At 42.1% G+C, this 11,169-nt stretch overlaps 1 protein-coding gene across 1 annotated transcript; it reads left to right on the top strand.

Annotated features, from left to right (window-relative positions):
- The first annotated feature begins 363 nt into the window (after window positions 1–363).
- Window positions 364–1,077, top strand: LOC112742966 (uncharacterized). The gene has a single exon (XM_025792205.1). It carries the CDS (start codon window positions 364–366, stop codon window positions 1,075–1,077), a length of 714 nt encoding a protein of 237 aa, XP_025647990.1.
- The last annotated feature ends 10,092 nt before the right edge of the window (window positions 1,078–11,169 follow it).

Below are 11,169 nucleotides of genomic sequence, written 5' to 3'. Positions count from 1 at the left end.
CACACGGTGGAAACTCCATATAGACGGAGCTTACAACCAAACGTTTTGGTGGGGGGGGGGGAGGGCAGGGATAATCCTTGAAATCCCGACCGGAATGATATACGAGCAGTCCATCAAGTTCGAGTTCCGGTCTCCAACAACCAGGTAAAATACGAGGCCCTTATTGGAGGCCTGCCTCTTATCAAAAGAGGTCGGGGCGACCAAAGTGGAGGTAAATAGCAACTCTCAAGTCTTCACCTCCCAAATCAATGGAACCTACCAAGCAAGAGATTCCTTGTTACAGAAATACTTGAAAAGGGTAAAAAATTTGAGTAAAGAATTCGATGAGGTCGTGGTGCAGCACGTTTCGAGAGAAAGAAACGCATGGGCCGACCTCCTGTCAAAGCTGGCAAGCACGAAGCCAGGTTCGGAAAACCGATCCCTGATCAAGGATTGGTAAAGGAACCAATGGTCACATTGTGCATAACCCAAGCAGCCGACACCCCTTCATGGATGGATCCGATTACCGACTTCTTGGAGAATGGTAAGCTCCCTAAGGATGAGAAGGCTGCGAAGGTGATAAGGGGGGAAGCGGCCAAGTACGTGATAGTACAGGGTCAACTGTTCAAAAGAGGACTGCACCAACCCTTGTTAAAGAGCCTGCGCCCCGATCAGACGGACTATGTCTTGAGCGAGGTCCACGAGGGATGCTGCGGCCACCACATCGGTGGAAAGGCCCTAGCCCGGAAGCTCGTTAGGGCCGGTTACTATTGGCCTTCAATGATGTCGGATTCCCTAGAATTCGTGAAAAGATGCAAGAAGTTTCAAGAAAATGCAAACTTCTATAGGACCCCGGCAGTGGAGTTGAGTTTGCTGATGGCCTCCCGACCTTTCAGCCAGTGGGGAGTTGACCTTTTGGGACCCTTCCCGGTAGGCCCCGGACAGGTTAAGACCTTTCGCATTAGTCTTATGGTCCTACAGAATTACACCACAATCCTCCACCGGGGAAACGCCCTTCCGGCTTACCTATGGGGTCGATGCAGTGACTTCCGTGGAGGTGGGGGAGCCGAGCCCACGGTTACTCCTTGCTGGAGTTAAGGAAGCTGTGGAGAAGGATCTGATCAACAAGGCCAGGGAGATGGATCACTTGTCAGAGACAGCGTTGAAACAAAGAATAGCCCTACGGTACAACGCCAAAGTGTTAAAGAGAAGTTTTGAACCAAACAACCTGGTTCTATGACGCAACGATGTGGGCCTGCCGACCCCCGGAGAAGGGAAGCTGGCAGCTAACTGGGAAGGCCCGTAAAGAGTAAAAGAGGTAGCCGGCAACGGTGCTTACAAGCTAGAACGGTTGGATGGAAGAGAGGTGCCCAAGACGTGGAACGTGGTGAACCTAAAGAGGTTCTACTCTTAGAAACCTACAGCGGACCCAATAACCAGACGGGTCCCCGGTCTAGTAACACCCATTCTTTTTTATTCACTTTACTTGTCCCACTTTTGCTAGATTATCACTAAGTATGCTCTACCTATGCTTTGTTTAAATTTTTAGTCATTTCTTTTCTGACTTGCCGTTTCTTAATACATAATTCAGTTGTTTCATCTTGTTACTCGTCAAAATTGTTAGCACAACGGCACCTCGAGATTGATCACCCCAGGGGAAATAAGATTATGACTCCTAGTCGATGGCTATCAAAATAAAGGCCATACAATTTAAAATGTTTAATAACAGCCACAATCCGGCTTTAAAGTTAATGGCTTGGTAAACAAAACGGTAAACAGCTCAGTTGTGAAACTACCATATCCAAAATATACAAAACAGAAGGCCACAACGGCCGAAAATATTGAAGTATCTAAAAATCACTTCTTCGGGAGGTCAACAATCTGGCCATCCCAGATAGTCTTAAAAGCGCTAATAGCGGAGGTATCGAAGTCAGGGAAAAGCAGTTTAACCTGCACTTTGATTGCTTCCTCAGTGCCAATGATCGCCCCACAAGCATTCTTAACTGTCTCTTTGTTCCTCTTCTTCAAACCAGCGATCTCCCCCTTTAGTCTCGAGACCTCCGTCTTGGCATCCTTCGCTGACTTAACGGCCTCCTCCAACTTGTCCTCCAGACTGGCAACTTTGGCTTCCGCCGCAGAAGTCTGACCGAGGGAAGTATTGAGCTGGCTCTCCAAGGTCATCTCGCGATCGGTAAGACGGGCCACAGTCGCGTCGGAAGTCTTCAATTTCTCCTTAGTATCAGCCAACTTCACCTTTAAGGTCTCCACCTCGGCCTTCAGGCTTGCAACCTCTTGTTGTGACAAGCAGTACTTCCCGTCCAGCACCCCGGCCTGGGCGAGGACGGGCTCTGCTCTCCTCGTGATGGTCGCAACCCTGAGCATACAATGGTAGACCCACTTAGCTTGAGCAGCTAGATCTCCCGCATGAAAGAACTCTTCGGTGCCCGGCATGAGTTGCGAATCGATAAACCCCCCAGCGTCAAAGTTTCTCTCCATTACCATAAGCGCCCCTTCCGGGCTGGAGGTCGATTTCCTCTTTCAGGGATTCTTGACTATGGTCAAGTCGGGAACACCTGGCCCATCGATGGGCTCCTCTTCGGAAGGGGGATTCACGCTACTACTAGGAGCTGCAGCAGTGCTGGGGCCGGCGGGTTCCAGAGGAGGAGGAGCCGACTGAACCTCAGGAGTGGAAGAAGACAGCACGTCGGCAGTCAGGGTAGCAGAGCTATCATCGCTTTGCCCAAGGAGAAACTAGGCCATCAAGTCCTCAAGTCCAACATGCTCGACGGCCATGGACATTGAAATGGAGAAGACAAAGGAGTTACAAATTGAAGCAGAAAAATAACTAACGCAAGAAGAATCTATAGTAACGACTACTGGTGCACGAAATTGTGATTACACTTTTCACAACTCCGCACAACTAACCAGCAAGTGCACTGGGTCGTCCAAGTAATACCTTAGGTGAGTAAGGGTCGATCCCACGGAGATTGTCGGCTTGAAGCAAGCTATGGTTATCTTGTAAATCTTAGTCAGGAGATTAATGAGAAGAGTGATTGAATTTATGAAAAATAATTAATATGAAATAAATAGTACTTGTGATTCAATAATGAGAAACAGGATGAGGTTTCAGAGATGCTCTGTCATCTGAATCTCTGCTTTCCTACTGTCTTCTTTTCCAAACACGCATGGCTTCCTTCAATGGCAAGCTGTATGATCCTCTCGGATGAAAAATACCAGGTACAAAATACCATGTATAGTTACTGCACGGCTAATCATCTGTCAGTTCCCACTAGCGTCAGAATAGGACCCTTGTCCTTTTGCACACTGTCACTGCGCCCAACATTCGCAGGTTTGAAGCTTTTCACAGTCATCTCCTCCCAGATCCTACTCGGAATACCACAGACAAGGTTTAGACTTTCCAGATCCCAAGAATGCTGCCAATTGGTTCTAGCCTATACCACGAAGGTTTTGACCTCCGGACTCGGTCCGTGGATCAGAAACCCAAGAGATACGCACTCAAGCTGTTGCCCAATGACTACGTTGAGCTCAGATAGAAAGGAGTGGTTGTCAAGCACGCGTTCATAGGGTTGAGGATAATGATGAGCGTCACGGATCATCATATTCTCCATATTGAAGTACGAGTGAGTATCTTAGAATAGAATCAAGCGTGATTGAATAGAAAATAGTAGTAATTGCATTAACCCATTGAAACACAGCAGAGCTCCTCACCCCCACCTATGGGGTTTAGAGACTCATACCGTCAAAGATATAATATGAAGTGTAAAAATGTCATAAGGTCAAAATGAATCTCTAAAAGTAGTTTTTATACTAGACTAGTAACTTAGGTTTACAGAAAATGAGTAACTAAGTGCAGATAGTGCAGAAATCCACTTCCAAGACCCACTTGGTGCATGCCTGGGCTGAGCTTTCAAGCTTTCACGTTCATATGCCCAAAGCTGGCATTAAACGCCGAAAAAGGTGCTAGTTTTGGCGTTTTACGCCAGAAAGTTTTAGGCTGGCTTTGGACGCCATTTTGAGCCATCAAATCTCGAGCAAAGTATGGACTATTATATATTGCTGGAAAGCCCAGGATGTCTACTTTCCAACGCATTTGAGAGCGCGCTAATTGGGATTCTGTAGCTCCATAAAATCCACTTCGAGTGCAGGAGGGTCAGAATCCAACAGCATCTGCAGTCCTTTTTCAGCCTCTGAATCAGATTTTTGTTCAGGTCCCTCAATTTCAGCCAGAAAATACCTGAAATCACCGAAAAATACACAAACTCTTAGTAAAGTCTAGAAATGTGATTTTTGAATAAAAACTAATAAAAATATAATAAAAAGTAACTAAAACATACTAAAAACTATGTAAAAATAATGCCAAAAATGGTATAAATTATCCGCTCATCACAACACCAAACTTAAATTGTTGCTTGTCCCCAAGCAACTAAAAATAAAATAGGATAAAAAGAAGAGAAAATACAATAAATTTTAAATATCAATGAAGCTCATTTCCAATTAGATGAGCGGGGCTAGTAGCTTCTTGCTTCTGAACAGTTTTGGCATCTCACTTTATCCTTTGAAGTTCAGAATGATTGGCATCCATAGGAACTCAGAATTCAGATAGTGTTATTGATTCTCCTAGTTCAGTATGTTGATTCTTGAACATAGCTACTTTATGAGTCTTAGCCGTGACCCTAAGCATTTTTTTCCAGTATTACCACTGGATACATAAATGCCACAGACACATAACTGGGTGAACCTTTTTAGATTGTGACTCAGCTTTGCTAAAGTCCCCAGTTAGAGGTGTCCAGAGCTCTTAAGCACACTCTTTTTGCTTTGGACCATGACTTTAACTGCTCAGTCTCAAGCTTTTCACTTGACCTTCACGCCACAAGTACATGGTTAGGGACAGCTTGATTTAGCCGCTTAGGCCAGGATTCTATTCCTTTGGACCCTCCTATCCATTAATGCTCAAAGCCTTGGATCCTTTTTACCCTTGCCTTTTGGTTTAAAGGGTTATTGGCTTTTTCTGCTTACTTTTTCTTTTTCTTTCTTTTTCTCTCTTCTTCTCTCTCTTTTTTTTTTGCCAAATTTTTTTTTTGCAAGCTTTTGTTCTTCACTACTTTTTCTTACTTCAAGAATCAATTTTATGATTTTTCAGATTATCAATAACATTTTTCCTTTTTCATTATTCTTTCAAGAGCCAACAATTTTAACATCATAAACAACAATATCAAAAATATGTACTGTTCAAGCATTCATTCAGAAAACAAAAAGTATTGCCACCATATCAAAATAATTAGATTATTTTCAAGATATAATTTGAAATTCATGTACTTCTTTTTCTTTTTCAGAAAATATTTTTCATTTAAGAAAGGTGAAGGATTCATAGGACATTCATAGCTTTAAGAGATAGACTCTAAACTTTATTGATCATGAAATAAAAATAAGACATAAAATAAACATAAAAGCAGACAAATAATAATAAAAGAAAGGAAATTAAAGACATAAAAATAAATGACTCTAATACTAATGCTTATGTGACTCTTAAAATAGGTTTCTGATAATAAAAGTTATCACAGAGTTAGGACTCAACAACCTTGATTTTGAGGGGTAGGTGCTCCTTCAATCTGTGGGACGCTTGGCTCTTCAAGGATCAGCTTCTGGCGCTTTAGTTCCTGTAACTCACGCCCTTGCTTCTCTTGTTCTCTGAGCAGTTTGCAGAGCATGTTGTTCTGATTCTGCTGCTCTTCTTTGAGTTGATCCATAGATTCTTGCAGCTTGTTGACAGATGCTTCTAAGTGGGCCCAATAGTCAAATTGAGGAATTTATGGAAGGAGCTCATGCGCCCTCCTCTTGATGAGGTTGTCCTGAACTTGAGGTCCATCCATTACCCTTTTGGTGATTGGGTGTTCAACTGGGATATACTCATCCACACCTATCTGTACTCCCGCGTCCTTACATTACAGACTGATCAAGCTTGGGTAGGCCAATTTGGCCTCAGTGGATTCCTTGTTTGCAAATAAGTAAATCTCACAAGGAATTAATTGATGAACATCCACTTCTTTTCCCAGCATAATACAGTGGATCGTCACTGCTCTTTTGACAGTGACTTCAGAGTGGTTGCTGGTGAGAAGTATAGATCGCCCAATGAAATCCAGCCAGCCCCTAGCAACTGGCTTGAGGTCTCCTCTCTTCAGTTGGTTTGGGACACCTTTTGAATTGGTTATCCACTTGGTTCCAGGGAGGCATATGTCCTCTAGAACTTGATCCAACTTTTTATCTTTAGCCATTCTACTATTAAAGGATTCTGGATCATCCTGTAGTTGAGGAAGTTTGAGGACTTCTCTCACTTTGTCAAGATGGAAGTAGATAATCTTCCCTCTGACCATGGTTCGAAAAGTATGAAAGGCAGTTCCCTCCATTCTTTGCTTATCTGTCAGCCACAGATTTGCATAGAATTCTTGGATCATGTTTTTTCCCACATTCATCTCAAGATTAGCTAGGATTTCCCAGCCTCTGTTTCGAATCTGCTCTTGGATCTCCGGATATTCGTCTTCTTTCAGATCAAACTTGAATTCTGGGATCACTGATCTTCTGCACACAATTTTGAAGTAATGATCTGCATGTTTTTTGGTGCAGAACCTCTCATGCATCCATTGTGGTTTTGGATTGTTTTCTTTCTTGCTTCTTGTAGTGGTTTGTTTTCCTTTAGGGGCCATGATCTTGGTCAGTGATCACGAAAAATCACACCAAACTTAGAGGTTTGCTTGTCCTCAAGCAAAAGTAAAGAAAGAAGATGAACAGATGGAGAGAATGATTCGAATGATGGAGGAAGGGGGATGGCCGAATGTATAAATATAGGGGAGGGAGGGAATGGTTTCTGGTGCGCGGAAATCGTGACGGTTCATTCCTTGGTAACGGCGCTGAAAACTTAATACGCACGTTCATAATCTTAGCTCTTTGTCACAACTTCGTACAACTAACCAGCAAGTGCACTGGGTCATCCAAGTGATAAACCTTACGTGAGTAAGGGTCGATCCCACGAAGATTGTCGGCTTGAAGCAAGCTATGGTCACCCTGTAAATCTCAGTCAGGCGGATTTAATTGGTTATGGGGATTTAATAATTAAAAGATAAATAAAACGTAAATTAAGGATAGAGATACTTATGTAATTCATTGGTGAGAATTTCAGATAAGCGTATAGAGATGCGTTCATTCCTCCTGAACCTCTGCTTTCCTATTGTCTTTATCCAATCATTCATACTCCTTTCTATGGCAAGCTGTATGTTAGGCACCACCGTTGTCAATGGCTACATCCTGTCATCTCAGTAAAAATGGTCCAATGCGCTGTCACTGCATGGCTAATCATCTGTCAGTTCTCGATCATACTGGAATAGGATCCATTAATCCTTTTGCGTCTGTCACTACGTCCAACACTCGCGAGTTTGAAGCTCGTCACAGCCATCCCTTTCCATATCCTACTCGGAATACCACAGACAAGGTTTAGACTTTTTGGATCTCAAGAATGGCCGTCCATGGATTCTAACTTATACCACGAAGACTCTGATTAAAGAATCCCAGAGATACTCATTCAATCTAAGGTAGAACGGAAGTGGTTGTTAGGCACGCGTTCATAGGTTGGAATGATGATGACTGTCACGATCATCACATTCATATTGAGGTGCGAATGAATATCTTAGAATTGGAATAAGCTTGAATTGAATAGAAAAACAATAGTACTTTGTATTAATTCATGAGGAACAGCAAAGCTCCACACCTTAATCTATGGTGTGTAGAAACTCTACCGTTGAAAATACATAAGAACAAGGTCCAGGCATGGCCGAATGGCCAGCCTCCCAAGGAGGGTTCAATCATCAAAACATGATCAAAAGGTGTAAATACAATAGTAAAAAGTCATATTTATACTAAACTAGTTACTAGGGTTTACAGAAATGAGTAAATGATGCAGAAATCCACTTCTGGGGCCCACTTGGTGTGTGCTTGGGCTGAGCATTGAGCTTTACACATGTAGATGCTTCTCTTGGAGTTGAACGCCAGTTTGTAACCTGTTTCTGGCGTTTAACTCCACTTTGCAACCTGTTTCTGGTGTTTAACTCCAGAATGCAGCATGGAACTGGCATTGAACGCCAATTTGCGTCGTCTAAACTCGGGCAAAGTATGGACTATTATATATTGCTGGAAAGCCCTGGATGTCTACTTTCCAACACAATTGAGAGCGCGCCATTTGGAGTTTTTAGCTCCAGAAAATCCACTTTGAGTGCAGGGAGGTCAGAATCCAGCAGCATTTGCAGTCCTTCTTCAACCTCTGAATCTGATTTTTGCTCAAGTCCCTCAATTTTAGCCAGAAATTACCTGAAATCATAGAAAAACATACAAACTCATAGTAAAGTCTAGAAATGTGATTTTTATTTAAAAACTAATAAAAATATACTAAAAACTAACTAAATCATACTGAAAACTATGTAAAAACAATGCCAAAAAGCGTATAAATTATCCGCTCATCACAACACCAAACTTAAATTGTTGCTTGTCCCCAAGCAACTGAAAATCAAATAGGATAAAAAGAAGAGAATATACTATAAACTCCAAAATATCAATGAAACTTAGCTCCAATCAGATGAGCGGGACTAGTAACTTTTTGTCTCTTGAATAGTTTTGGCATCTCACTTTATCCATTGAAGTTCAGAATGATTGGCATCTATAGGAACTCAAAATTCAGATAGTGTTATTGATTCTCCTAGTACAGTATGTTGATTCTTGACCACAGCTACTTTATGAGTCTTGGCCGTGGCCCTAAGCACTTTGTTTTCCAGTATTACCACCGGATACATAAATGCCACAGACACATAACTGGGTGAACCTTTTCAGATTGTGACTCAGCTTTGCTAAAGTCTCCAATTAGAGGTGTCCAGGGTTCTTAAGCACACTCTTTTTTTTTTTGCTTTGGACCTCGACTTTAACCGCTCAGTCTCAAGTTTTCACTTGACACCTTCACGCCACAAGCACATGGTTAGGGACAGCTTGGTTTAGCTGCTTAGGCCAGGATTTTATTCCTTTAGGCCCTCCTATCCACTGATGCTCAAAGCCTTGGATCCTTTTTATTACCCTTGCCTTTTGGTTTTAAGGGTTATTGGCTTTTTGCTCTTGCCTTCTGGTTTAAAGAGCTTTTGGCTTTTTCTGCTTGCTTTTTTCTTTTTTCTTTCTTTTTTTCGCTATTTTTTTTCTCTTTTTTTTTCTGCAAGCTTTTGTATTCACTGCTTTTTCTTGCTTCAAGAATCATTTTTATGATTTTTCAGATTATCAAATAACATTTCTCCTTTTCATCATTCTTTCAAGAGCTAACATATTTAACATTCATGAACAACAATATCAAAAGACATATGCACTGTTCAAGCATTCATTCAGAAAACAAAAAGTATTGTCACCACATCAAAATAATTAAACTAATTTCAAGGATGAATTCGAAATCATGTACTTCTTGTTCTTTTGTTTTTAGAACATTTTTCATTTAAGAAAGGTGATGGATTCATAAGACATTCATAACTTTAAGGCATAGACACTTAGTCACTAGTGATCATATAGTAAAGACACAAACATAAATAACACATAAAGCTCAAAAATCGAAAAAACAGTAAAATAAATAGACAAGGAGATTAAGGAATGAGTCCACCTTAGTGAGGGTGGCGTCTTCTTCTTCTTGAAGAACCAATGGTGCTTTTGAGCTCCTCTATGTCTCTTCCTTGTCTTTGTTGCTCCTCCCTCATAGCTCTTTGATCTTCTCTAATCTCATGGAGAATGATGGAGTGCTCTTGGTGTTCCACCCTTAGTTGTCCCATGTTGGAACTTAATTCTCCTAGGGAGGTGTTGATTTGCTCCCAATAGTTTTGTGGGGGAAAGTGCATCCCTTGAGGCATCTCAGGGATTTCATGGTGGGGAATTTTCTCATGCTCTTGTTGAGGTCCATGATCTCTTATTTGTTCCATCCTTTTCTTAGTGATGGGCTTGTCCTCTTCAATGAGGATGTCTCCCTCTATGTCAATTCTAGCCGAATTGCAGAGGTGGCATATGAGGTGAGGAAAGGCTAACCATGCCCAAGTGGAGGACTTGTCAGCCACCTTGTAAAGTTCTTGAGGTATAATCTCATGAACTTCCACCTCCTCTCCAATCATGATACTATGGATCATGATGGCCCAGTCTATAGTAACTTCAGACCGATTACTAGTAGGAATGATTGAGCGTTGAATGAACTCTAGCCATCCCCTAGCCACTGGTTTGAGGTCATGCCTTTTTAGTTGAACCGGCTTGCCTCTTGAGTCAATTTTCCATTGAGCTCCTTCCTCACATATGTCTATGAGGACTTGGTCCAACCTTTGATTAAAGTTGACCCTTCTTGTGTAGGGGCGTGCGTTCTCTTCCATCATTGGCAAGTTGAACGCCAGCCTTACATTTTCCGAACTGAAATCTAAGTATTTCTCCCGAGCCATGGTAAGCCAATGCTTCGGATTCGGGTTCATACTTTGATCATGGTTCCTAGTGATCCATGTGTTTGCATAGAACTCTTGAACCATTAAGATCCCGACTTGTTGAATGGGGTTGGTGAGAACTTCCCAACCTCTTCTTCGAATCTCATGTCGGATCTCCGGATACTCATTCTTTTTGAGCTTGAAAGGAACCTCAGGGATCACTTTCTTCTTGGCCACAACTTCATAGAAGTGGTCTTGATGGACCTTTGAGATGAATCTCTCCATCTCCCATGACTCAGAGGTGGAAGCAATTGCCTTTCCTTTCCTCTTTCTAGAGGTTTCTCTGGCCTTAGGTGCCATATATGGTTATGAAAAAACAAAAAGCTATGCTTTTACCATACCAAACTTAAAATGTTTGCTCGTCCCCGAGCAAAAGAAGAAAGAAAGTAGTAGAAGAAGAAGAAGAAGAATGGAGGATAGGGAGAGGGGTGTGTATTTGGCCAAGGGAAGAAGAAAGGGTTGTGTTGTGTGAAAATGAAGAAGGAAAGAAGGGGTTTATATAGGGGTGGGATGGGAGTTAGGGTTCGGCCATTAGGGTTGGGTTTGGGAGGAAAAATAGTTTGAATTTTGAAGGTAGGTGTGGTTTATGGGGAAGAGAGGATGGATGTGAGTGGTGAAGAGGTGATGGGAAAGAGTGATTGAG

Source organism: Arachis hypogaea, chromosome 14, assembly GCF_003086295.3.
Source record: "Arachis hypogaea cultivar Tifrunner chromosome 14, arahy.Tifrunner.gnm2.J5K5, whole genome shotgun sequence".
Classification (NCBI taxonomy): Eukaryota; Viridiplantae; Streptophyta; class Magnoliopsida; order Fabales; family Fabaceae; genus Arachis; species Arachis hypogaea.
Note: the sequence above shows the minus strand (reverse complement) of the source record. Positions and strands in the feature narration are given on the sequence as shown.

Coding starts and splice junctions, on each gene's coding strand:
- LOC112742966 (XM_025792205.1), top strand. CDS start 364: ATGGGCCGACCTCCTGTCAAAGCTGGCAAGCACGAAGCCAGGTTCGGA.